General features: G+C 28.4%; 1 protein-coding gene across 1 annotated transcript; it reads right to left on the reverse strand.

The window, feature by feature from the left end:
- On the reverse strand, nt 1–27,676 carry LOC136976462 (protocadherin-15-like). The gene is made up of 17 exons (XM_067271743.1): nt 27,326–27,676; nt 15,069–15,151; nt 14,930–14,998; nt 11,555–11,760; nt 11,398–11,490; nt 11,218–11,325; nt 10,591–10,692; nt 7,706–7,831; nt 7,513–7,603; nt 7,156–7,439; nt 7,029–7,081; nt 6,725–6,809; nt 6,527–6,658; nt 1,232–1,290; nt 885–1,154; nt 447–801; nt 1–318 (listed from the first exon to the last, which is right to left on the reverse strand). Exons 2-17 carry the CDS (start codon nt 15,133–15,135, stop codon nt 223–225), a joined length of 2,196 nt encoding a protein of 731 aa, XP_067127844.1. The 5' UTR covers nt 15,136–15,151; nt 27,326–27,676; the 3' UTR covers nt 1–222.
- Between the last annotated feature and the right edge of the window lie 282 nt (nt 27,677–27,958).

Genomic DNA, 27,958 nt, shown 5'->3' on the forward strand with positions numbered 1-27,958 from the left:
ATCATGTGTTCAAATGTGGCATAATTAAACAAAATACAATATAATATAATATTATATAAAATGTAGAATATATTTTTGTAAATAGACTGTAAAAAGTTTATGGAATATGATATGTTGGCAATTTATGTACTGTACTTCACAATATGAATGAATCATCTTTTTCTTCTCTTTCTTTTATCACAGATTTGTAATAAATAGCAAAAGCATTTACTTATATTAATATCATGATTCATCTGTACTTGTTTGTTCAAAAATTTCTAATTTTAAAGTTGTTCGTGTTTCAGCTTCTTGTTCTTTATCTGCTTCAGCATCAGCAATCTACAATATGTATATATTACTGTTAAATAAGTATGAACAGATTTTCTAATTAAAATAATTTAAGCATGACATGAAAAATTTTTGAATAGTAGAATCAATGTTTTATGATTTAATAAAATTTAACTTACCTTTGTAGAAGAATCAGCTTCCCAGCCAATTGTTTTTACTCTTTGAGGAATTGATCCATTTGGCCATTGAATACTTGGATAATTCGACATAGCACTTTCTGAATTTCTCATAAATCCATTCATAGTCACTTTATATGGTGATGTATGATGTAATTCTCTTCTTTTTCCATTTGTATAAACTTCCAAACTATTCATTGGAACTGAAGTTGGAGTGCCACTTCTATCTTGAACTCTATCTGCTTCACCATTATTACTAATTAATTTATCCCTACTGCTTACTTCTTCGATTGGTTTGACAGTAAATTTGTTTATTTCTTCATTGGTAATTTGAATTGAATTCTCACGATCATTTTTGCTACAATAAAAATAACTTTTCCTTAATTAATTTTATTAATTTTAAAATTAATAATAATCAAGTTTTAAACAATAATAACTTACTATTTCATAATGTAAATAATAAGAATAATAATTACAATAAATAAAATTCCAAGAAGTACACCAAAAGCAATTGTAAGAATGTACGAATCATCTTTTTTGATAAGATTTTGAAAAATAAAAGCTTCTGGAAATTTAATAGTCACAGGCACAGTTGAACGTCTAGCAGGTTTACCATCATCAGTTGCAATAGCCATTAAATAACATACAGTTGTGTTAATGGCATCAACATCAACAATTTGCAACTCTCCCATATTTGTAATTGAAAATGCACTATACAATATAAAAATTAAAGTTCAACCACATGATTTTTAAAAAATCAACTAATCTGAAGTGTAAATTTACAGTACCTGGCATGAAATCCATACAAAGAATATCTTATTGTGTTTTCAGTATCTTCATCTATTGCCTGAAAATTTTATAGAATTTAACCATTGCATGGAAAAATCCAAGTATTTATGAAATGCTTAAAATTTTTTATAATTATAGTCTAATGCAAATAATCTAATATGAAAACAATTAATTCTTTACAATTACACTTTCACAAGTTAAGATAAAAAGATATTCTATAATGAGTTTAAAAAATTTCATTTTTTAATAAATGAAATTCTTTTGGACTGTGTGGTACAATACATAAATATTGGAGTTTTAATTTAAATTTTCATAATGGCACATGAATTCCTCATTAAATAATGTTGAGAATCATATATTTCATAAAATGTAGTTTAAACACCCATTTTTATTATGCTTTGTGTCAGGTCATTCTGTCAATTTCAAGAATGTTAACTCTCTCAGTGGCATGGTAATCCTTTTTTTGAATATCCTTTTTTGTGCAAGTGACTTGAAGCCCTATGATGACTATGGCTCACAGTTTAAATTTTTATTTTATTTTATTTTTGTATTTTTTAAATAAACAGATAACATGTCTTGATTTTCACCAAGTTGAATCACAAGGAACAACAGTCTTCCATTTAGGGTTTCTCAAACCAGATCCTGGTTGTTTTTTTAACCTGGGAAATATCCCACAAATTTCTTAGAAATTCACTTTTTTGTTATTTTCTGATAAAGTTGAGGAAATTTTGCAAATAGAAAGTATAATTAACTCACAAATTTATTTTGACAGTTTATATTTATTAATTTTAAACCTACTTATTAGTTTTTTAAATTTTTGCTCGTTATGGCATGTTACAAATGGTCAATAATCAATGCATAGCTTATTTGTGGCAGGACTCTGAAAATTCTTTACTTGTAATATCTGGAATAATTGTGCTTATGCTGTTTTAGTTTTAACCATGCCCAGTAGCTTCAATAACTGCGTAACACCAGGTTGTGCAAATTGGGCAAGGATACAAACGAGTACGAAGTCTATAAATATGAAGTTTTTTGATACTTATGGATTAAGAGGACGCCAGTCAGAAATTGCGATCAAAATCGCATTTTTTGAATGAAATTATCTAAATAACAATAGAATAGTAAATTTAACTCAAAAATTACTGTTTAAGTTGTAAAAATGAAAAAACAGCGAGAAGGATGATTATTGATATCACCAGTGGCGTGCCGTCACTGGAAGCGGTGGAAGCGCCGCTTCCACCTTCCAATGACCTTCCCTTGTATTTTCTAAAATATAAAAATTTATATTTTAACATACAGTACTTTGAATTAATTAAAATTAATATTTTATTATAACTGCATTATGTATCTTATTAAAAAAATTCTATACTATATGTGAAAAAAATGATAAGATTGCTATTGTATATTCGAATGTCAGTGGCGGAATGGAAGCGCTTCCAAGACAGCTTTCAAGGCAAGAATAACTGAACGGTGTAAAGCAGCCAGAGGGCATTGGCGCATGCGCTTTACAGAGCACCAACCTCAGTCGGTTTAGCTGGTGGAAACTACACGTGTAACGCTTCCAACAATTCTATCCTTTAGCCACTGGCAGGGAGCAATCTGACTAAGTGAATTGTTTAAGATTTAAAAAGTAAAGAGTATCAATGTTATTTTTATGAACTTTTTTTGCAAAGTTATATTTAATTACAGTATAATTAAAAGAAAATAATAATTTTAATATTATGAAAAACATCTAAAAGTGATAAAAATTCTAAAGATTTTATGTCTGAAAATCAGTCAATATAATTATAAACAATTTTTTCAAGCGTGATTTACTTCTTTAAATTAAATCCAAAAATTGCCTATAAAATTTACTTATCTAAATTACGTGAATCGCAATATTTATATTCGTGTCCAGACTATATTGGCAAGTAACTCTTAGACGTAAAACATATTATAATTAATGTTGATCCGAACAAAGAAGTACTAAAAGAATTATATGATTTAATATCAGTAATTTTTACGGTACCATCTACCAGTGGGTCTGTTGAGCGCAGTTTTTCGACCACGGAGCGAATTTGTACATTGGCCAGGAATACTCGGTCGGCGGAAAATTGTCGTCGCTTTCGATAGAAAAAGAGCTTTTAAATACGTTGATGGAATCAACGACCAACGACTTACGATAAAGTAATTAACGACTTTGCGGAAAAAAATCGCCGAATAGAGTTGGTTTATAAAAAATTAAAAAAACAAGTTTTTCTGTCATTGTTTGTATTGTATCAATTTGTATCATGTATGTATTATTTGTATTTTAGAACTAAAATACATAAATTGTTTATTTTTGTCATTTCCAGTATTTGTTTAAAACTTTTATGGAAATGTCATGTACTGGACGGGTCTGACCCGTCACGAAAGATGCGAAAAAATGGTTAATTTAGAGAAAAATTTTTTTTAAACTAATAAACATAGGTAAAAGTCGTTTGTAGTCGGACACCCAATGTTTATATCAAACTGCCAGGCAGAAACCATAAATAGCAGAAGGAATTCGTCCTATGATCGGTGGAAGATTGAATTCATCTTCGATTTTGACTTTTCTCATTCTCCACTTCCAGGTAAGAGTCTCGTTATGTTTAGTAACGAGGGATCAACCACTCGGGAAGCATGATTGAGAGAGAACGACCAATTAAAATGGATGAAAGAAAGAACGGAGATTGATATAATCTCCGATAATCGAGGACACCTGGCACTCGGTTAACGTTCCAAATAACCAAAACGCCGTGTGTCAACGCGCAAAAAAAAGAAAAAAAAAACAAAAACAATTTCTTGTCTATTGTGCCAACCCGTAACCCGTGCCACTTCAGACTTAGACCATGTCCCCGACCTCAACAGACGAAGTCTCCCCGTGCCTTACAGACTTGTCAACGCCACTGTCCCGGGCCACCTTCGATCGACCATTGAAGAAGCACATCAACGCTCAGGTCGTTCGAATGGCTGATTATCCTAAAGCAAACTATTTTGTACATAGTGTATGTTTATTTTATGTTAAAATAAACGGTTTTTGTCAGATACTTGTCGTCTTTGTCTCTACAGCCACCACTCCTGTACGAATGGACCATAGACCATTACTGATGTGCAACTAACTGATTGCCCCTGGAAGTCGGCTTCTTACAGAAACACAGCTTCCCTATCATCAAATGTCACGGCATGCCACTGGATATCACGTCTCTGATTCCAGCAAACAGAAGAAACATTGGGAATACATGTTCTAACCCAACCCAACCCAACCTATTCTAGTAATTTGGTTAATAGGTTAGGTTAGGTTAGGTTAGAATGTGCGTCCCCACTGTTTCTTCTGTTTGCTGGAATCAGAGACGAGCCGCCATTTTGGCATCGTACGTAACATTAACTGTTATCTGTAATCGTAAGAAGTAAGCAGTTGAAAAAAATCGCAATTTCTGACTGGCATCCTCTTAACCCATAAGTACCAGTTTTTCTTCATAAACCTAATTATTAAAGACAAACGAACTGTCGAATTATCGGGCTACAAGCTTAATACCACTATTAAAGCAGCCAAGGTAGACAAATCAAGAATACTAGAGAGCAAAAGAAGTACTACAATCTCGAAAACAAACAAGAAATCCTCCATGCTACAGGTGAAAAAACATAACATCTGTTTTCTCTTAAATGCATTAAACATGATTCCAATCACATGAATTGAATTGGAAAGGCATTCTTGGTAGCAGGCTTTTCATTAGTTAAATAAGAACCAGATCGAGTGATTGGAGTATTGACCATCTTTGCTTTTTAAAATCTTTATAAAATTTTCCAATAATTTTTTGTAATTTGTGTTTTATTTAAAAACAAAAATTACTTTTTAAGTTAGAAAGTTGATCTAAGTTCATTTTTTAAAAATTTTCAACTCAATTCAAAGCATTTTTCCATTGTTGTTGTAGGTAGTTTCCAGCAAACTTTAATAGAAATGTTCACTAATAGAAAAAATTTATGTAATTCAAAGATAATTTTTAATATATATCTTACACTGCATTATTAATATGATTTTTGAGGTTGCAGAACATATTAAAATAATTACCGTATTTTACGGACTATAAGACGCTACAGACTATAAGACGCACTTTAATTTTTAAGCATTTTTTTTTTTTTTTTAAAATACCTATAAGATGCTACGGACTATAAGACGCACCTGAATTTTGGAGGCAATTTTTCGAAGAAAAAATGCGTCTTATAGTTCGTAAAATACGGTATATCATTTGATTTCAAGATATTTTGTATATCTTAAAAATAATTAATTTTGTCCCGGGATTTGCTGGGATCCCGGGAAACAGTTCACTTTTATCCCGGAATCCTGGGACAAGCAAAAGACCGGGAAATGAGAAACCCTACTTCCATTGCAGAGACAACATTTTTTCAGAGGCTACAGCTCTGCAAAATATGCAAAAACAGTTTAAAAAGTTCACAGGTGACATGCCAAACAATTAAAAACTACATAATTTCTTTTAAAAATGGCTGACGAATTTACACACTAAAAAAAATGCATATAAAACACTAACATGTCTTGATTATCTGTTTGTAAAAAGAACACACCATTTCTAACAATTTGTTAATGGTCCAATCACAATGTTTAAACATTGAATTTGCTTTCTAGAATGCAAAACTTCCATATGGCATTCTGTTATGTATTCTACTTGAGGAAGATCATTAAAAACGATTGAAAATGTTTTGGTTATTAAAGTATTGTTGCATTTTAAGGTTGTTTGGGTGTGTTTGTAAATGCCAGCATCTGAATGACCCAAAAATGCATAATTAACATATTGGGATGTTATCACATGATGCAAAATCATGTCAATTGTCAGCAAAAGTATTAATCTAGACATGATACTAATATAAGTTAGTAGTTAAGCGAATAGTTTTATCTATTAACATTTTGTGCTATTTTTTTGTATCTCTCATTTCATGTATTTACCTAATAGTTGTAAATATTACATCTCATTAATGAAGAAAAATTTACTTCTTAGGAATATATTTTTCATGTCATTCTTTTTGTTTAAAATGAATGTGAGTTGCTTCAAAGAAATTGATGAATTATGTTTAAATTTTTATCCTATTGAATTAATGTTCTAATATATTCAAATTTTTTCTACTCGAAGAATATGGATATCTTTAATATTCATATGTTATAAAAAAGCTAAATAATTATTAAGTCATGTATATTTAAATAAATAATCATTTTTTTAAAGATATTTATCAAAATGAGAAACATGAAATGCATATATATCTTAAGAAAGATTTTCATTTACCTCTACTTTTCCCAATACTGTTCCAGTTCTAATCATAGGATTATTCACTTCAAAAAAGTAAGAAGGTTGCAGGAAGGTGGGATTATGATCATTAATATCCAATACTGTTATATTAACTGTAGTAATATCATGCTAAGAAAAAAAAGACATGGTTTAAAGCTAAAATTTTATTCAAAGCTTTTCAAATATTAATAATACCTGTTGTCCATCGGAAACTGTTACATGGAAGAGAAAACGCTTCTTTGCTTCATAATCGGGAGGTTTGGCAATCATCACTTCTCCACTGTTTCCATGAAGCATATTTAGACAATTTTCTAAAGATATATTCTAATTACTGATATTGTGTTTCTATATATATTGATTATATTTTTAAAATCTCTTGCCCTCAACTATATTTTCCAATGATGATTTATTAGGCTTATTTTTATTTTATTAATTAAATATTTTATTTCTAGTTATTTCTATTATTAGCTATTTTCTTACTATTTAAAATTATACTTACAAATTTGATATTAAAAAATTTTCTTGTTTTTCAACAATGCGAAATTTTGCATCCTAAAAATATATTTTAAAGTCATGTATGAATTTATTTTAAATATATATATAAAATTTTATGTCATAATATTTACTGTTTCTAAGGATTTTATTGTTTGTAAAGTTACAACAACAATTCCTCTTGGTGTATGCTCCAAAACTTTAGCATCATATATGGTATGTAGAAATCTAAACTCATTTAAGAAAGTTTTCCCATCGCTTATTTGTACAGTCGTAAGGGATTGTCTATCCTCATTGTCAATTTGTGTTGCACGTACAACAAGTGTAACTGGAAGCTTAAAATTGACAGGAAGTCTTTTTTTAAGTGTTATTTCACCAGTTCTTGTATTTATATTGAAATAAGCTGTCTCCCCATTATCTAGAAATATATTAAAGCTTTTAAAAGTAATATTCTTAATGTAAAAAATATTTAAACTAAGCAAAACATTTACTTGCAAGGAAACTATATTCTATGGATGCTCTTATTCCTTCATCTGGATCTATTGCTGAAATAGATGTTGGTAACATCAAAAGTTTTGAACCCTAAATATTTCAAAATTTTAAATAGATAAGATTCTTTATATTGACAAAATTTCAAGAAATTTTAATGAAATATTAAAAATATATTAAAAATGAAAACTGAACAGGTTGTGGATTTTCTGGAAGTCTGGCTTTGTAACGCTCGGCAGAAAATTGTGGATTTTGATCATCAGCATCTAGAACAGTAACAGTGAGTGTTGTATAAGCACTTCTAGGAGAATATCCTTCATCCTAAAAATAAATAATGATATTCAAAAATTTTTTGAATGAAAAAATATATATCATTATTTATCAAATACAGTATCAGGGATTTCAATCTAGATTTTGTAAGAAATGCAAAACTTTTTGATCAAATTGTTCATTTGTTTCTTAATAAGAGATTATTATAAAGTATTAATGATAATCTAATAATGAATTTGCTCAATATGCATTTTGTCTTTCAACTTGTAGAAAGCAAAAAGGATCTGGAATAACTCTTAAACATATGTTCTTTGACTTTCTTAATATAAAAAACCAAGAGCATGACAGCAGCTAACAGCAAAACCAAAATTAAAGTTGATGAAGAAATTGAAGCAATCGGAGATTTCATATTTTTTGGATCTGAGATCGATCAAGATGATGAATCAAGACTTCAGATTAAAAGATAAATAACACTTGGATGTACTACCATGATTAGGATGAATAAAATATGGATAGTCAAAGCCATTGTCTCTGCTTTTCTTTCTCTTATCGGGAAGACATAGGCCTCTTAACAAACAACCTATGGCTGTGAAAGTTTGACAATAAAGATGACAGACAGGAAGAGGATTGATGCCTTCAAACTCTGGTGCTACAGCCAATTGTTATAAATTTCATGGACTGTGAGAACCACAAACAGGGAAGTGATACAACTTAACCCAGAAATCACGTACAAAGACTAACATATTTTGGATCTATCCTGAGAGTCAGGTCAGTAGGAAGAGAAGGCCAGGCCAACAGAAAACATGCTAACTTGACACTATAAAAACTGATATAGGCATGAACAAGGCAGACAGTCCACAGAATGTCTGAGGGTCAGTTACAACTGAATGGATAGATCATATATTTAATTCAAATGATGATATTAAAAAATTTCAAATATTATGCCTATAAATTTTAGGCATAATATTTAAAATAACAGAAATACAGAAGTGTTATAAAACATATTCAATAACAAAAATACCTTTAAATATGACAAAGCATTGTTAATATACCAGCAAGACAAATTTTAAATACTAATAAAATAGGAATGTGTTAAACATAACTTGTGATTGGTGTGTGAATATATATATATAATATAATATATAAACTGGTTGGCAATTTCATTTGAAAAAAAATCATTTTTGTATAAACAAACATATGGTTAAGTCAGATATTAAAAAAAAATATTTCCACACAAATAAGAGTGTGCTCTTGTGTAAAAATTGTGTGTCATGTCCTGCTTTGCTTATACATATCCTGCTTTGCTTATACATGTCCTGCTTTGCTTATACATGTCCTGCTTTGCTTATAAGAGCACAATATTGCTGTGTCAACATAAATGTAACTATACTGGTACAGTAACTAATCTGTGACATCTCTATTGTAACCATTATTAAAAATAAAAAGTTGAAATAAAAAAATGCTTCTGATATGATAAGTTTTTTTAAAAAATAGTAGAATATAGTGCCATTTTGTCTTATCTATAAGAACATGCTTTTGTGTGTATGGAGATATAATGTAAGTGAATATTTTTTACCATAATTAAATATTTTCTATTCAAAAATGTTAAGCCTTCAGAGAGAGAGATTGTTGATAACATTTTTTTGGATAAGTAAAATTAGTTTTGCAATTTTGCATTGTGATGGTATTTCAGAAAATGAGTTATTAAATTAATTCTTATTCTGATATTATGGTAACTTATATAATTATATAAAATAATATTTTTTTTCCTTTGAAAAATCTGATCAGTTGCAGTTTTTCATAACTAAAATTTAAAAATTATTTAACCTCTCTGTCTCAAAATTGCTATTCAAGACTAAATTATATTAACTAAAATTAAAAAATTTAATTTTTTTTGTCAAATTACTCAATAACTATAAATTTTTGTTTTTATATTTACCAAGTTTTCAGAACTTCCTATATTGGAAGACTGAACAAACAATCTAGGTTCTATTCAATACATTTGTAAATGAGCACACTAATGGGGAAACTGTTTATAAATATAATTTTTTAATCTTTTTTTTTTTTCTTGGTGCAGCAAAAAGTTAACTCCAAAGTGGAGGAAGAATAGTTACTTATTGAAATTTAATACCATGTTATTTCTTACAATAATACTGTGTATCATTTTTATTATTTTTGTGCATATAACCTGTGTTTGAAGTAAACTTTGAAAGCAGGTATTGGCTATATCAGTGGTTCTCAACTACTGTACCGCAGTACTTTAGTGTGCTGTTGAAGTGTGCCACCACTGCAAATACCCATACATAAGCAACATCAGACAAGTAGTTCAATCAGTTCTACCTTCCTAGGGTACATTTGGAAAATGTAACTGGTGTTACTGGTAACTGCTGGTAGTTACCAAGGTATTTAGAAAACGTGACCTAAATAACAAATTGCATTTAAAAATCATTGTTATGATGTCACCGGTTGTCCTGCAGTACTTACCAAAGTAACCATCTATGCTGCCAAATTTTTAAATTATTAAAAGTGTACTGTGATGAAGAAAAGTTTGAGAATCACTGGGCTAAAGTTATCTGCTGATTTTAATTAATTATGAACTCATGCCTACAACTGCTCCCATAGGTGTGGATTACTTGCATGTGAAGGTTTTATCTGTTCTATCAATTTACTGTGAGATACACACAAAAACTACAGTATTATACATATATTAGTTCATGTGTAGAATTTTCAGTAATAATTTTAGGATAATAATAATATAATAGAAACAATCATTTATTTAACAGAGAATTAATATATATATTTAACTGTACCTGAGCTTTTATTGTAACATTAAATTCCTTTTCATTTTCATAATCTAATGGTTCAGCTAATGCTATAACTCCATCTAGTTTATTTGGGACCTTTAATAAATGCTGAAAAATTCAATTTAATATATTAGTTAAAATTGAAATACAGTTTTCAGTTACACACAAATATTTGTAAGTTTATAATACTAGTTTAGATCTTAAATCTACTGCCAGCAGTAATCATTTTATTTATTTTAATAGAATATTAATACTTAATATTCTACTAAAATAAATAATATAATATAATGATCTAAACATGAATATTGCAAGAAATCAAAATATATTAAATATACAGTAAATGTAAAATTTAAGTCAAGAAAATAAAATAACAACTACAAACTATACAAAGAATTCAGAAATTAATTTATTATATTTATATCAGATGTAATTATTCACATCTGATATAAATATTTTTTATAATAGTCTTATAGGATGAAATTTTGAAAAGATTGAAACAGTCTTGGATCAAATGCTAATTTATTGATAGTAAATTGCTAGAATAATAATTCATTTTGAAAAATCAAATAGATAATTTGATAATTATATAATTGAATATTCTAGAATTGTACAAATAAGTAAATTTTAACTTACTGAGAAAGGACCACGTTCAATAGAATATTCTACTGTACTGAATGGGCCCTTCTGATCTTTATCGATTGCCAAAATTGTATGGATTATAGTTGAACCTACTAATGTTGCCTTAAAATATTATAAATAATTAATTAATTTTTACATCATAAAAAAAGCAAATAAACAATATATGATATATACCTCACTGATTTGCACACAATAAGGTGCATTGACAAATTCTGGAGTGTTGTCATTTGCATCCATAATAATTATATGAATTGGAATTGTGATACTCTAAAGGAAAATGATTTTATTAATAATTTTTATATTTCTCAAAAATTTTTAAGGTTCCAATTACCGGATCTTCGCTTTTTTTCCTGATACAGATTACTTCTAACTTGATTCCATCTTTTCCTTCAGGTCCTTCTTTATCCAATTTCTTTTTCAATATAAGAGTTTTGCTATATGGTTCTATCATTACAATGTCTTGGTCCTGAACTTTTAAAGTTATATCTCCATCTCTTTGAACATTTCCACTAACATTTAGTATTCCAACAACACCATCTGCATAATTAAATAAGATATCTAGTAAGTATATGCTAAATCTTAATTATTTGAAATTTAGGCGAATTGCTAGCAACAGGCTACACGCATAAGCTATGGCTCGTAAAAGAGTAAGCCGAAGCTCATGTTAACGTCAGTTCAACATAGGAAGCAGTTTGCTTGGACCAGGGACTACTGTCTTGAACAGAAACTCGACAGCGGACGGTGATTTGGTTTGAAAAGTTGTCCTTATCAGTCCTATATGAAAATATTGAATGGAGGGTCATCAGACGAACTAATAAAGTCGCGTCCAAAACTATGTGAATCGAGAAGTCAAGTTTCCAGCTACGGTACAAATGTAGGGATGTTTTGAGTATTCTGACATTGGTGATTTAGTTCCATGTGATGAGACTATCAAACTACAAGATACCAGGCAATTTAACACCACCATTTTCTATCTTCTGTAATCTATCAACGTTTGCAAAGAGATACGATCTTCCAACGAGATCGTATCTCGGCAAACTACATACACCACTACTGCTTGGCTTCACCAAAATCGGGTCCAAGTAATGGAATGGGTCCCAAACTCGCACGATCTGATTCCTCTCGAAGACCTGTCATGTGTTTTCGCATCTTTGTTAAGAACAAGTCCCGAACAAAAAATCAGCTTAAGACGGTACTTCAAGAAACGTGGGCCGACATTCCACAAGATTTCTGTCGTGCTTAAGTCGCATTGACGCCTAGAGTTTCCCACCTGTATGCTGCAAAAGGAAGACCCAAGAAATGGTAATCGAACGCAAATGCTGGGCGCGCGAATTTATTGCTTTCGTGTTTTGAGTGGAATGATGTTTCCAGGCATACATCAAGATGCCTGATGGATTTTTGTTGAAGGGCACAGTTCAGATGGAGTACTTTTTATTAAACGAAGTTTCCTTACGAATTGCAAACGATACTGCTTTTCTTACTGTTTATGACAACTGCACGAGGTATGCGTACGTTTACTGACACCAGATAAAGTATTATTTATTCTTGTAAAACTAATTTATTAATCCCCTTTTTTGCTTGCGAGCATTTTTATGTTTTCGTTGAAAAAGTGACACAAAAGTCTGGAATTAAATTTGGTTCGAGAACCGTTTAAGCTATTCAAATTACGAGGGGTTGTATCATTCGATTTAACTTCTTGCACATCTTTGATGCTGATACAATATTGATGGGACAAGTCCCATCATTGAACCAATGGTTTGGGTGACATTTTTACCATTTTTTTGAAATACGTGTTTTATTCAAATTAAGGTGCTATACTTCACCCAAGTAAATTTTCCTTGATAATAGCGAGGTTGAGGCCGAAGTTTTAAACGCGAAAACGTATACGTCGGACGTTCAGCGCTGCTTTCCTGTAAACCTAGAAGTTTGACAATGGTGTTTGGAAAGTCAGTGGAATCATGCACGACATTCCCAACGCCATTGTCAAACTTCTAGGCTTACAGGAAAGTGACGCTGAAAGTCCGACGTACACGTTTTCGCGTTTAAAACTTCGGTCTCAACCTCGCTAATAGACAAAATCAAATGTAGCTACTTCAAAAACGAAAGTCGTTAATTCCCTATCTGAAATACTATGAAAAATATTTCCCATTTCACATGCTCGCCAACTTAACTTGAGTTAGATAGGCTCGTAATGTATACACTGATTGACAAAAAGTTACGCAGGTAAATTGTCCGATTATGCTACTTCAAAACTCGGCATGCAGATACCGTAACTTGGTGAATAAAAACAAAACTTCAAGAAAATTTTGTACGGGCTTGACAAAGAAAATAACCAACAAATAAAATTTCTCAATGCTCTCTGGATGTTATTTTTTAAAGTATGGACATTGTTTTGGCAACACAGTTCTAGATGTCAGTCTTATTTGGATACATGCTCTCGTTTGACAAACTATGTTGAATTGTATCATATTATAAGGCTCACTATATTAAAAAAAAATTGTGTTAGAAGATTGTCTTAGTATCATTTCATTAAATTTTCATTGCTTATGAATAACATATAAAATATGAGAAATTTTATATTTTGAATTCGTGGGGTGAATAGAAAGAACAAAAATGGTTATTTCAATTCTTCCCATGCAACTTTCTTCGATACCAGTAGAATCCGAAATACCTCATAGCTAAATGGATCTATTTGTATGTTTCCATGTTGGCTTGATTTATTTTAGTGAGAACGTATCTCTGTAGTGAAGATGTATGGGAAGAAAAAGGACTACAGCAGACCGTGTTGTCAAAGTCTACCAAGTTATAGATGGTCATTTGGTGCTCTTCTAGAGAACATCACAGATGATGAGATTTTCGGAGACATGCGACGAACATGATGCTAGGAGAGACTGTCTCCATTACTAGCTCATCAGCGTACTTTGAAAACAAGTTTTCCTGATAATTTCAGTGACTTGAATATGTTTAAATAAATAAAAATGAAGGAGCTTTTAATCAGTTTTCAGATTACCTGAGCGACTTTAAGCATTTTTTTTTGTAAAGATGTTTTCTTTCTGTATAAGTTCTGTAAATTGCATAATATAAGGCCTAAGTAATTAATAAATATCGGCAAAGAAAAATGTTTCCTTTCACTTCTCTAGTATAAAATAGTAACTTAAAAGTCACATTTGTTTCTATTTCTATTTACTCTTACCCATGAGGTAAAAACGAGAAATTTGATTACTTCATATATCACCTACTGAAGTTGTTAAGGAGATAAGACTAATTTTTTAAGACAGCTTACGAGGTCACAACGTGAGCGTTATTTAGAGTTTAAGGTGTTCCTATTCACCCCGAATTACGGTACATCTTAAACGTGTGTAAATGATTACAGTTGTGGACCGATTACACGGCAAGTAATGCCGTCAGAGTGATTAAAATAGCTAACCTAGTATCCGATTAAAAAAAAAAAAAAAAAAAAAGGCTCTCGGAGGCTCGCTGTGTTCAGAATTGTTCATAAATTGTCAATCTCGCTGGTATGTCGTGTATTGATGACTTAAGAACAATTAAGAAATCTATGAATGTATCTTTAGAGGATTTATGGAAAACGAACCTAAATTAATTTTGGCTTTTTAAATGATGTTTTGAGAAATATCAAAATTATTTAATAGATCTTTTACGAGTAATTGTATATTATTCCCTAATTACCTAAATAAAATAAACTCACCTATTGCCAGTTCTTCGCTAACGCTAAATGTTTCAGAAGAGCTGCCACTTGGTAAATAGCACCTATTATCTAGACAATGAATTTAATAAACTTATTAATTATCCAATAGTTTTTAATTTAAAAAAAAATAGGTATTTACCTTGTGCTAATATATTCCATACGAAAGTTAGAAAAAATAGTTGTAAAATGATGCTTAATTTTGTCATAGCAATAAGATGATTACTGTAAATAATCAAATAAAATATTTAGATTATTTATATTTATAAACAATTATAAATATTTAAGTAATAATATTTTTATAATATAAAATATTAATTATTAATACATGATAATTACATTTAAAAAAGTATGGAAAATTATGAGTACTATATTTATTATTTGTGTATATATATAATACATAAGATAAGGCCATTGAATATGTCGGAAAAATGTTAGTAGGCCTATCTCATAGATGTACAGATGTTTAATAATTTTTTGACAATTTTTAGGCCAAATTACTCAGAATTATTAAATAAAAAAAATTAATTAAAATTCTATTATTAATAGATAAAGTTTTAAGTATTTTTATAATCATTTACAAGTTAAATGTTTACCTTGTTTTCTTAATAATATTTAAATAAATTCACTTAGAAAAATTTATTTAAATATTAAATAAATTATTTGAATAAATTCAAATGTCACGGAATTATTAAATATACATTGCCATAATAATAAATATTAAATTTTTATAAATAATAATGATTACTTTAATAAATGAATTTGAAATGTTAGTTTAAAAAAAAAGAACTCGAAAGAAGCTTCTGTATGCAATTCCATCTACAGCAAATGTCTGGAAGATGAATAATTCCTTTAAAATACAAAATAAAGCTTTATTTCATGTTTTAAAAAATATATTCATTAATTTACTTTTGTAATTTTATAATTAAGAAAAATGAAAGTATGTTGATAATTTACGTCAAAAAATCCAATCTACACCGAATAAAATCAAGTTTCAATAGATTTAAGCCTTCATAATGGAGAATGGTTATCTTAATTTATTGTAAATAATTTAAAAATTATAAAATAACGCATTTTTATTGGCCATGTTTTTCGATATTCAGGTGGGGGATGGTGAGGATGATCAATCGCTACAGCTCATCTACACACGATTAAATTCTACATTTGGTTATGTTTATCGGGTTTCAGAGTTGGGAGGATGCTGAGAGTAAGGCCATTCCCCTAAAACATCATTAACATGCATTATCATCGAACTTAGCTATGTCGTTAGTTTGTCTTCATCCACTTTTATTTAATATAGAAATCCGAGTTGCAACATTTGATGACATGATACAAAGAAAGTTAAATAAAAGCGTTTTTTTTATAATAATAATAAGACAGGTATAGTAACAGGTATAAAGTAAAGGTAGCAAATAAATTATAACAATTATTTCTATACGGTAGTTAATAACGCTTTTTACAATACAATAAACATATTAAAAATATTTTTGTATAGTAGAATTAAAAATTTTGGCAATCCGTCTTATTTATTTATTTAATCAATAATTAAATAATTCTTTTTTCACCCCAATTCAAGTGGAATGCTCAATGAATACAAACATACAAGGTATTAAATAATAAATACCAAAAACTCGTTTTCCTCAATATAAAAAGCTTCCTTCCAAGCCATTGTATAATTATTTAGAACAAATATTACAAATAAATTAGACATACTGTATTATATTTAGTTAAAATCACAATTATTATTTGTATAAATATAAAAGACAATAGCTTACTACGTTTTCTTTTCCTTTATCTAAAAATATTTGAATTTAAAATTCAAGATGAATTCTTTTTACCTCTGTGTCCTTGCTGTTTTACATTTCTGCGTATATATTATCTACTTGGACCTTGTTTATTAATAGGACTTATATCAGAAATTACACCAGTATATAATATGTTAACACAGAAATATATAAACATTAAAAAATATAAAAGTGAACTGATCTAATAGATAATTTACATTCATTTTTACATTGTAATTAAAGCACAACCTGATTATGTTAAATGAATGATCATTTTGTATTACAGTATAGCGCTATAGACTCGTATCAGTTTTTCCTAAATAATGCCAGAGTTCGATTCTTATTTTTCTCTAGCAGGTCTTATCAAAGAGGCCAGAGGGGCCATTTGGCACAAGTCTCATTATAGTGCCATGGAAAACATTTGTTACAAACACTTGTTCAAATTTATCCCGTTGGTTCCGAACACGTTTCAATTTCTTGAAAAAAAGCTTTAAAAGTTATTTTTTATATTGACTATTCTTTCTTTATTATTTGCACTAAAAGTATGAACAATTATATACAATATAAATTACTTAAAAGTAATTCTTGGGTTTGGATTGACGAATAAGGCAATGCAACAGTTGGACGATCTGCCAAAGGGTGCCTTCCGAGAGGACTTTCTATGGTAAACTAGGCCCTATTTAGGTGTTTAACAAGTGAAGAAAACCCGGAAAACTTCATGTAGTCAGCCCGTTGGTGAGGAGCGAACCCGCGATCAATTAACTTTCCAGTATTCAGTGGTTTTATCCACTTGGCCACTGGTTTCATTAATTATTGTTTTTTGTAATCTTAGCTTTAAACGTTCATATTTATATTCTAACGTTTTTAACGGATAAATCAAAATCAATCCTAAAACATTGATAATGTTAGGAATGATGAGAAACAATTTTAAAATTTCTAATTCAAATTTCGAATGGTTTTGTAATCAATATTCTAAAGTAACGAAGTAAAAAGAAATTCAATCAAAGTAGATAAAATCTAATACAATACAAACAATTATATCAATCTTCCTTTAAAGTTAGTTTTAAATAAATAAATAGTTTTAAGATAAATATTTTATAGGCTATTGTATTAATATATTCACAGATTCAGAAAGAGATATAAAAAAAAAATCTTTTTGAAAATTACAGTAATTTTCTAGCTTATTTTGTTACGTCTATCTAAAATTAAAAATGATGCTTGATTGTAAAATTTACAAATATCATGATCATTATGTGTAAGACGAAAATGTACCAAGTGACATATGATTAAAAAAATTCATTATTAATCTAAACAGCAAGCAGTTAATTTTTTATTACTACAAATGGTTTTTTTAAATAAACCATATAAAATTTACTTTTTATTTATTTTTATATTTCTCGGAAATACTTAAATATTTTACTATTTAAAAACATTATGCTACTTCGCAGTATCTCTTATCGGTAAAATGTAAAACGTTTTATGTTTATAAATGTAGTTATCTGTAATTTTAAACTAGTGGTTACAAAAACTTGCTTTTTTATTACTTTCCCGGGTTTATAGAGGGAAAGTATGACGATCGGTCAAAAAATAGTCCCCATATTTTTATTTTTTTGGACTCAGAACCTTGAAACGTCGATAAATACAAAAAAATTCGGGGTTTTTTCTGTATGTATGGATGCTTTGTGTGTGTGTGCGTGTGTGGGCACAATTTTGTTCACCCTATTTGAAGCTTAATAAATATATATATATATTTTTTTTTTTTTTTTTTTTTTTTGTCAAAAATTTCTGAAATTTTGTAGGGAGGTTTGTTTATTAGGAGGATTGATGCTATTAAATCTTAGTGAGTCAAGTTTAAGGGGGTCGTGTGTATCTCTAGTAGGGTCAGATTTAACGATTTTACTCGTTATTAGCATTTACAATTTTTTTTTTTTTATAAAATCCATCCCTACCCTCAAAATTAAGCTTTTTGCCATTTTTATAATAGTTAAAAATATAAAAAGCGGCGCCACCAAATGTTGCCGGGAAAGTTAAGCAACACGTTACTGGATTTTTTAAAATTTTATGTTCATCGAAAATCCAAACATTTTAATTTTAAGTGCAGAATTAATTTTAATCTGTTCACTAAAACAGAATTAATTTTATGTCTGTACTGAAGTTAATACTTGAATCAACTCTATAGATTTGGAATTTTAAAACTAAGTAACAAAGAAAAGAATAATTTCATCTTTACTCCCGGATAAAGGAAGAAAAAAGTTTGTTGACAACTATCTTAAATCTGTAATATTTAGAGTAGAGACTTCTTAATATTTTTGTTAAAAGTAATAAATGTTTAATTTTTAGTCAGCAATTTTTGACGAGTTAGTGGTGGTCTTCCTCTCTTTATTGGAGTTTTCTGCAAGAGACCGGGATTAGATTCTATTCCAGCGATTAGTAACAATAATATAATAAGCTTAATATTGTTCATATTAGTCCAAAATAATTTAATATTCTTCATCTCTTGGAAATTAGACAAACTTTGGAAGTGGAAAGAAATTCACGCCAACAGCTGTGCCGATCAGAGCTCATAAATGTTTAATTTTTAAGGATACTGTAGTCTGAACAGGAATTTTAAATGAGCTTATACGAGTATAAGATCTTTGAAACAATGATAATCCTACAGTACGTAATCAATAATCAAAACAATCGTACTTTAATTGCAAATATTAAATATATAATAGAACTATTTAATGCTTTTCGTTCAATTAGAACGAAGAGCATTAAATTCAATATTGGTATTAATATGCTTTTTACTTTCCCGCCTCTGTTATATAACAGAGAAAGTATGGCGATTGGTCAAAAGATGACCCCCAGATTTTTACATTTTTGGACTCGGGAGTCCTTGAAACGTCGAGAAAGGCAAAAAAAAAAAAATTGGGGTTTTTTCTGTATGTGTACTATGTGTGGGGGCACGATTTTGTTCACCCTCTTTGAAGCTTATTAACTCCTGTGCTTTTTGTCGAAAATTTCTGAAATTTTGCAGGGAGGTTCGTTTATTAGGGGGATTGATGCTATTAAATTTTGGTGAGAGGTAAAAAGGTCGAGGGGTGAGGAGATAAAGGGTCGTGTGTATCTCCAGTAGAGTCGGACTTAATGACAATTTTACCCGTTATCATCATTTACAATTTTTTTATAAAACCCATCCCTACCCTCAAAATGAAGCATTATTCCATTTTATAATAATTAAAAATATGATATTTTATTATTAAAAACTTTTTATAACAGATGACGCATATAAGCAGTTTTAAATGTTCCCGGAAAAGTTAAGCAACTCGTTGCTAGATTTTTATCAACAAATTTTTTGAGAATTTAAATTGTTTTAAGTTATTTAACTTTTATTTACTTAGGGCCATACTGTAAATCTTGCATCAATATTTTTCTGAATTTATATGGTTTCTCTTTAAATTTATTATTATTCTCTTTGAAACTGGTTTTTATATCTTAAAATATCCTTGCTTGGAATGTTTTATTTGAAAGTTAGAAGTTTAATATCTACGTTTTATACGTTTTTCATAAACTAATTGGAATAAACTTTTAAATCACAATTCTTAATTTAATATGGTTTACATTTAAAAATTTATTAAGATAACAGATCTGTATATTAAAAACAACAAAGTCCATTATAAGAAAAACTGTTTAACCTTAAAACAATATAAATGATAATGTTCGTGCTTCTTATTAATAAACAATTCGTAATTATATTATGCACATATGCAGATGATTTTTAATGTTGATTTACTTTTTACTTCATATTCATTAAATACCAGTATTTATAATATTTGCAAACTTTGTGATAAAATGTAAGATTACACTTAAATCGATTTAGTCTGTTTATGGAGATTATTTTCATTTTTTTTACCTCACCCCTTTTATTAATAATTTACATTAATTTTATTTAATCTGTTTTGCAAATTTTTGTATCGATACATTACAAAATACATTTTAATAACATCAATCATCATTTACAATAAAAAATAAACTTCTAAAACATTAGTGATCCAAAAGTCAGTTAGCTGCTTTAAACTAAGAGAGTTGCAGCTTTTGATGATAAAGGTAAAAAAAAAAACTGTCCTAAATGGGGTCTTTCGTATTCAATAAATAATTTATAGCATCCAGTAATTATTATTATTATTATTGGCTTCAATTCAGTTAACCAAGACAGTTAATAATAGTTCATCTAATAAATAGATATATTAAATATTATTCATTACTCAAAACCATTGGACCAATATTATTCTTGTAAATTTTTTTTTTTTTCAAATCTCAGTATAAAATATTGGTAATTAATCTGAGAACATGTAACATTATTATTTATGAATATTTAATTACATGTAAAATAAATCAACAATTTATTTTTCATGCAATCAAATATTGAAGATAAAATTAGGAAGAGAAAAGAAGCTGACATAAAATGCAACAAACGATATATTTTTATACACAGTTTTAGAAAGATTGTATATATATAATTTCAGAAAATCCATTTGATAAATGGGTTTTCTGAAATTTAAGCGCAATAAAATGTTAATAAAGAAATCATTTTTATTGCAAGAGAAGTCCTATTGAACGAACTGTATTAAAGGACTGGAAAGAAAATAGTTGAGTGTCTGGTATCCTTTCTGAAAATTTCTTTTATTACAATAAAATACTGAAATATGTTTGCAATTAAATTACCAAGGAGATATTATTTTGTAATTTCATGCGAAGTTCGGTTATAATAAATTGATAATTGCGAAGTAAACGCTATCTTGTATTAAACTGTACTCACAATGAAAGGATAAAATATTCGTTTATATTTATCATGTACTGTATAAATTGTACTGTCGAATGTACTGTCGAAATTGCACCCTAGTCTGAAAAGAACAAAAGCCAGTTTGAATCCTTTCTTATAAAATTTTTAATATTCAAGCAATGCTTAGACATCATAGGGTCAACATTATTCAAGACAATGGAGTGTTCTTTATTCAACACTCACAATCAGTCCAGATTTTACACAATCAAATGTCTATGTTTGGAGTATGATGAAATAATAATCACAGAATTTCCAATTCATTTAATTTTTCTCAGAAATTCATGATTTTTGTCTTCGAACTGATAAAACTTTTATTCGACTCTTCTGATAGTTTCGGCACTTGACAGCCATTATTTCCTAATACGGTTTGTAATTTAAAATTGTGTCGTCAATGTAGTGAAGTTTAAGTTTAATATGCTATATATCAGGAGTCCCCAAAGTGGTCGATAAGCTATACTCTAAGGCAGTGGTTTTCAATCGGGATGCCACGACATACTAGAGTGTCACCACGACACTTTAGGTGTGCCGAAAAATATATTGCTAAGCAGCGCCATAATTTTTCTTACATACAGGGACGCCTAGAGAGGTGAAAAAGAAACAAATTTCCCTGGGATCTGAGGAAGTTGGAGACCCTATATAGCAATAATTCTACAATTATAAAGAAATAGGGATTCAGCAAGAAAGAAAATTATCAAGTTGGGATGCCACTGTTAGAAAAAGGTTGAGAGACACTGCGTTAAGGATTCGGGTTGAATTTTTGAGATATGAATATTACTACAAAAATCCAAAGCTTTGTGCATCAGTGAAGTAATTTTTACTTATATTTCAAAGTTCATGTACGGTCAAAGTTGGTTCAAGTGATGCAAAACATAGTAGTAAACTGAACCTCAAGCTAAAACTCACTAATCTTCAACCAAACTTCAGTAGCCTTGTTAATGCTCATAAAACACATCCATCACACCAATAATGTCAACCAACTGAAATAAAAAGTAATTTTAATTTAATTGTTAAAGAGTTTTAGTATATCTGTACAGCATTAGTTTACTGTATTTATTTTTGCTCTTGAAGGTCGATGGATGACGAATTTCTTAAAAGGGTCGACACTCGAAAAAGTTTCCCTGCTACTGTATACATAAATATAAAAAAGTCCAACAACTAGTTGCTTAGCTTTCCCGGCAACATTTGGTGGCGCCATCTGTTATGATATTTTATTTGAAAATTTTTTAAAATATTTTTAACTATTATAAAATGGCAAAACGCTTAATTTTGAGGGTAGGGATGGGTTTTATAAAAAAATTATAAATGCTAATAACGAGTAAAATCGTCATTAAGTCTGACCCTAATGGAAATACACACGACCTCTTATCTCCCCACTCCTTCGACCTTTAATCACCAAAATTTATTAGCATCGATCTCCCTAATAAACAAACCTCCTTGCAAAATTTCAGAAATTTTCGACAGAAATAACAGGAGTTATTAAGCTTGAAAGAGGGTGAACAAAATCGTGCACCCCCCACACACACTAATATCCATACATACAGAAAACACTCTGAATTTTTTTTTTTTTTTTCATTTCTCAACGTTTGAAGATCCCTTGAGTCCAAAAATGTAAAAATCTGGGGGGTCATTTTTAGATGGCCATACTTTTTAACAGCCGGGAAAGTAATAAATCTACCATTCTCAGTATTTTAATTTACATTAGAAACATTCATACAAATATCAGTTAGAATATACAGTAGCCTATAATGTATTTATTTCACGCAACAATCGGAAGAATTACGAAACAGATTCACGAGAAGTTGACTTCATGACATTTTCATAATATAATCTATTTAATTGATTTATATCGTTTCAAATTAAAAAAGAAAAAAGAATTCCGATCGAAATTTTGTTCGGCCCCTATCTCTCAATTATATTGATTTTGGATTAGATTGATGGAATGAGGCAACGCAACACTGTCAGAGAGTGATGCCTCCGGAAGACGACTTTCCATGGGAAACTGACCCCTATTTAGGTGTCAGACACGAAGAAAATCGGAAAACTCGGTCGTTGATGGGTACATATTGAGTTTGGTGAGGATCCATTATAATGAACAAAATAAAATGAGCAAAATTTTCACGAAATGAAAAAACAGGTCACGAAGGTGTTAATGCCTTGCAAAAAGTCTAGTTCACAAATGAAATCTTTAAAAGCATTAGATTGGATTGTACTTTATGAAATATCTTGTCTAAATTACGATTGTGTGTACTGCAATCATTTTTTTTTTCTAAAAATAATTGATTTCATCCAATTATAAAATTAGTTAAGATACAGAATTCTGGATATTTAAAATGTAATTATACAACTGTAATTGAATCAATAAATAGTACATGGTTTTTATTATATGTTATGTATGCCGAAATGACTTTCACCAAATGATAAAAGTGTAGCAATATATATATCTGATTGTAGAACACATACTATAGATTGTGATGAAAATAATATATTATTAAATAGTCCTTATAAGCTTTTTCAGATTACAATTTTATATTAGGATTTATAATGATTTGAAAAACATTAAAGTTATTTTTTGACATTGAATAGAAATGTTATTAAGATTTATCTATTGTAACTATTTTTGAAAAACATTGCAATGATCATCTCTAATTTCTATTATACGTTAATATATAAAAACAAAAACAATACCAGCAATTGATTATAAATGCTAGCCTAATTTTATGTTTAGATATTCTTATACATCAAATATTCCTCAGATACTGTATAATTATGCGCTTCTGAATCGATATATATGATAAATCTTTATTGCAGTAATTTAATAATTTAAGATTACATTAAATCATTAAATTAAATTAAATTTGTTATTCTTCAAATAACATGGTAAAATATATAAATTTTTATCAAAATTATGTCGTCAGTTACGACATAATAATAATTTTGATATTAATATTCATTATTGTTATATTTGACATTAATATTTAAATAATCTAATTCGTGTACTGTACCGGTAATAACTTAAACTTAACAGTAGAATAACCTATAAAGAGTACTTAAAATCGGCAATAGATTTTTTTTAATTGAACATTATTTGATAAAGGTCATTCCGTTTAATAATCGATACCAAAACCGAATAATATAAAATTAATGCTGAAAAATTCTGTCATTTAAACTTAATTTGGGGATTATGTATCGTAATTTATGTAAAGAAATTCATCTTCGGCATAATTTGTGGTTTATAATAAATGGATAAATAATAAATTCTAGCGCATAGTTACCTTTTTAGAACCCGGTATCGAATCTTAATTATTTTTTCATTCAAAAGGAAAGATTATTATCCAGAAGTATTTAGAGTTTTTTTTTAAAGCAGGACATTGGAATTTATTTTAAATCATAATTTACATTTTTAGAAATTCGTAAAATGCATAATTTTATGTTAATTTGAGACGAGTTTCTAATAAATCTCCGACTAAAATGTTCATAAATTTCGAATTTTAATTCTAACTCTTGTTTGGTGGCAATTAAAATGAGAAAAGTTTATAAACTCTAAAGAATTTCAACTCCTCCCTCATAAGAGGAATTCTTGTTAAAGTAAAATCATTTCTAAAAATGTAATATATATATATATATATATTTTAAGATTTAAAAAAATAAAAATATAAAATCTTTTTAAGTTTTATAGATATTTATAGACACAATACAGACAACATAGTTAGATTACGCATTAGGTTAATAATTTGAAAAATCTTAATTTCATTATTTAATACCTGTAGACTAGAATTAAAGTAAAAATTGAATCTACAGAAACTAAAAATGATAAAATTTGACATAAAAAGTTATTTGGTGTATCTTTTAAATCCAAACCTCATTCTCTTCACTGAACATATGAAGAATAAAATGACTACATGCAGTTCATGAGGTTAAACTAATTTTTATCACACCTAAAATATAATTTAAATAGGTTATATGATACTAAAAATATGAAAAATACAAGGACAAATCATTTCTCGGAATAAAAGTTTATTCAATAAAATGAAATTTTTGAATGATCGATTTTTAATATAAATTCAAATAAGAACATATATTAAAAAAAAAAAATAAGAAAAATTAGTTTTTAAAATTTAGTGATTCATATATTCTATGTAATAGTTAAAAATGCTGTACAAATTGAAAACACATATTAAGTTTAATAAATGAGAACAAATGTAATTATATTAAAATTTGTCTTGATTAATATAATTATAAGTCACTAATTATAATACTGTTTTAACTAATAATTGCAACAGACTTAACTTTATAAATAAAATTTATAGTTGCAGAACATAATATAGTTTCTTGGATTAAATTTTTGGACTTTAACCAGGGAAATTGTATTACACATTTACTGAGAAAGAAAAATAAATGATCTAACTAGCAATCAATATGCACTACATTGTTATTTTAAATTACAAAATTTAAATATAACAATATATTATTATTTCTTGATTTAGTTTTCTTTTCCTTAAAGCTAATGCAATTGTAATTAACTAAAGGTTATTACTCTTACCTTTTCGCACAAAAGAGTAACGAATGAATGTATAGAGGTGAATGATGAGTTAGAATTTATCTCGTACGTTTGGTTATACCTTTTTAGTAAATAGAAACGTTTGTTTAGCCTATATAATTGAACAAACTAAGTTGAAAGACAATACTTTAGTGGCGTTCCAATGAACAACCTAAATTGACCAGCTGAGTATTCGACACTAAAGTGGCAATGTTTGTATATGCCAGGTGCATTTTCTTTGAGTAATTCACGTGTGTTTAAGAAATGGCATCTTATGGCTGAATTCGATGTGACTTCTGTTTCCTGTAGAAATATAATTTTAACATATAAAGAATATCTTCCATGGTCATTTTTAAGTGATGTTTTCCTTTAAAACCGTATTGAAATTTTTAAAAAATGAGCAAAATTTCTATTACCATAGTAAATATCGTTTCGTGCTTTGTAACACGATATGTCCTAGATTCCCGAACATTTTTGCGTACCATTTAAAAAAATTGAACATCTTATATTAGCAATATTTATCACAATTGAGGCGTAAAAGTTATTGTTAATATAAAGAAGATATTTTGTTATTTTAATGTTTAATTTCTTATTTTTTTTTTTTTTTTTTGATTTTACTTGTTAATATAAACCACGGAATTTAATTATTTGAACAACTGAAAATAAAAAAAGGAAAGTGGAAAATATTCAAGAATTGAATTTCCTCCATTTCATTCAACAAAATTGAAAGTGTATCTCAAGTTTCTTTAATTCTTAGAAAATTTAAATTAAATTTAAAACAATAAATGTGACTAATTCAATATGTTTATAGAATTATATTAAATTTTAATTTAATATAATTCTATAAATAAATAATAAATATAAAGCTGAATAAAGCTAATTTTAATTTAAAAAAATTACAATTAGCTTAATTAAGATAAAACCATTATGTTCAAAACACAAATAGCTAATTTATTGTGTTTAATGGCGTGATGATGAACATATAAAATGCTTTAACCTCAATTACAGTACTCAGAACTTTGTCAATGATCTAAATTCCACTGATCTATAAGCTAATTAGCTTATATTTAATCACAATTTAATAGAAAACATGTTTTATATTAAATTGTCTTACTGTCAAGAGTCAGAATTCATCATACAAAACAAGTAATTTAATTAGTTCTTAGTAGTTTACATCTTCCTTGTCATTTTTTTTAAGTTAAAAAAGTTAAATTAAAGAATAAAACATGGGAAATTCTTAAAACTTTACTTACTTTTTCCTTAAAGTCGAGTAGATTCTTTTATGTAAATGTATTTATTGACGTATCAAACATGTTCTCCCGGTAATTCGAATAAAATATTAAGTATCAAAGACAATGCTTTACCTCCATGGTCAAATCTCTTTCTAAAGTTGATGTTAGGATGGTTGCTAGGCGACCGTCAACCAATGGTCTATCAATACTCTTATGATGTCATCGATTCTAAGAATAATAACCTTTAAAAATTAACATTCGTGATATATTCTGTAATTGTTTATGTTTATTTTATCGATTCTTTTTTAAATTTTTAATAAATATTTAGGTAAATATCGAATTTAAAAAGGTCATTGTCGTTCGGTTTGCGTGTCGTCTGAAATTATATTCAGTCACGTGACTAGAATAATATCGAATCGGAAGCGCCGCCTTTGAAAAAATTTTTAAAAAATCGATAATTTCAAATTTGTAACTTTTTAAAGTAAAATGAAAATATTATATTTATTACTTTTAAAACCTAATAAACCTAATTCATAATTAATATTTACTTAAAAGTGTTAAATACTGTAACTACTTAAAAAATATATATATATATATATATTTTTTAAATCGAATTAAGTTACTTTTTTAATCGTCTGCAATCAAACGATAGAG

The sequence above is a fragment of the Centruroides vittatus genome, unplaced genomic scaffold (genome assembly GCF_030686945.1).
Source record: "Centruroides vittatus isolate TY-2023 unplaced genomic scaffold, ASM3068694v2 contig_400, whole genome shotgun sequence".
Lineage (NCBI taxonomy): Eukaryota > Metazoa > Arthropoda > Arachnida > Scorpiones > Buthidae > Centruroides > Centruroides vittatus.

Coding starts and splice junctions, on each gene's coding strand:
- LOC136976462 (XM_067271743.1), bottom strand. CDS start 15,135: ATGACAAAATTAAGCATCATTTTACAACTATTTTTTCTAACTTTCGTA. Junction 11,326..11,397: donor ATTGTGTGCAAATCAGTGAG/GTATATATCATA, acceptor TAATATTTTAAG/GCAACATTAGTAGGTTCAAC. Junction 7,604..7,705: donor TTCCAGAAAATCCACAACCT/GTTCAGTTTTCA, acceptor TGAAATATTTAG/GGTTCAAAACTTTTGATGTT.